At 51.8% G+C, this 1,171-nt stretch overlaps 1 protein-coding gene across 1 annotated transcript; it reads right to left on the bottom strand.

Moving 5' to 3' along the window:
• Positions 1–230: 230 nt before the first annotated feature.
• Positions 231–963, bottom strand: LOC105059406 (protein SMALL AUXIN UP-REGULATED RNA 12). The gene has a single exon (XM_010942685.3). It carries the CDS (start codon positions 749–751, stop codon positions 269–271), a length of 483 nt encoding a protein of 160 aa, XP_010940987.3. The 5' UTR covers positions 752–963; the 3' UTR covers positions 231–268.
• Between the last annotated feature and the right edge of the window lie 208 nt (positions 964–1,171).

Here is a 1,171-nt window from a genome sequence, read left to right as displayed (position 1 = left end):
CCATCCTTCTCTAATCCATTCTTCCTCCGATTCGACGAGGGATGACTCCGCTCCACCGCTCCTTTGCCATCTCTCTTCACCTCCTCGGGAGTTACAAAGTTTATCCAAATAAAACTAAAAATATAAATATAAATAAAAATTGGACCAGCGCAAGCTGCGCAACCCCAGGTTCTCCCACCCAAAACCCACCCCCACCCCCCGCCGCCCCGCCCCCCCCCAAAAAAAAAAAAAAAAAAGCCGCACGCACCCAACTATTTGACGTAATGCCTCAATGAGTCACCAGTTGGGCTTCTCGGCAGAGAAGAGGGACGGAGTCGGCGGAGTGCCACCCGGCACTCCAGTGGCCGACGTGGCAGCAGCAGCACAAGCAAGAGGAGGACGCCGGCGAGGTCTTCCGGAAGTCCTCGAGAGTAAGGAAACGGGCGGACGATGAGGAGGAAGAGGAGAGGTGGCGAAGAATGTGTTCGAAGAGGGATTCGTCGCAGGGGAGGGCGAGGGGGCCGGGGTGGGAGGAGAAGCCGTACTCCTCCTCGGCTTGCCGGAGGAGCTGCCGGAAGACGGGGTGGTTAAGGTGCGCTGCCCGCACCACGAACCGCCGCGAGCTGCTCCCCACGCACACCGCCACGTGCCCCACCGGCACGTCCGCCGGCGCCCCCCGCGAGGCCGAAGCCGACGCCACCGCTCGGAGCCGCCACCGCCGGAGCATCTGCCGGAGCCTCGCAATGTGCCGGATCTTGCTGCATTTCGCCATCCCCACTTCTTTCCTCTCTTTGGGATTTTGGGGAGAAGAAACAGAGGGAGGAGGGAGGGGGTAGGGTCGGAGATGGGGATTATATAGACGGGAAGGGAAATGGTCCGGGGTTTGGTGATAATTACGAAAGTATTTTTTTATTTTTTAATGGTTTGTTATAATTTATCTATTTTTAATTTTTTTAAATTTTTATCTTTTCGTTGTTTCGTTGAGGGTTTAGAAAACGAAGTTATGGATAAAAACCTGCTTCGGATCTTTCACTTCTCCCATATGCTTCTAAATTTAATATTTGATTGATTGGGCTAGGATAAGAGTGCTTAAAAGATTGGATGGAGTTGAGATATGATAAGTGTTGTGGATAAGAGATCGATCTGTCATATGAAGTATTGTCTGTTTTGATTTATGAAATTTATGATTTTG

Source organism: Elaeis guineensis, chromosome 16, assembly GCF_000442705.2.
Source record: "Elaeis guineensis isolate ETL-2024a chromosome 16, EG11, whole genome shotgun sequence".
In the NCBI taxonomy this organism is placed as follows: domain Eukaryota; kingdom Viridiplantae; phylum Streptophyta; class Magnoliopsida; order Arecales; family Arecaceae; genus Elaeis; species Elaeis guineensis.
The sequence above is the reverse complement of the archived record's forward strand: the minus strand, read 5'-3'. Positions and strand labels throughout refer to the sequence as shown.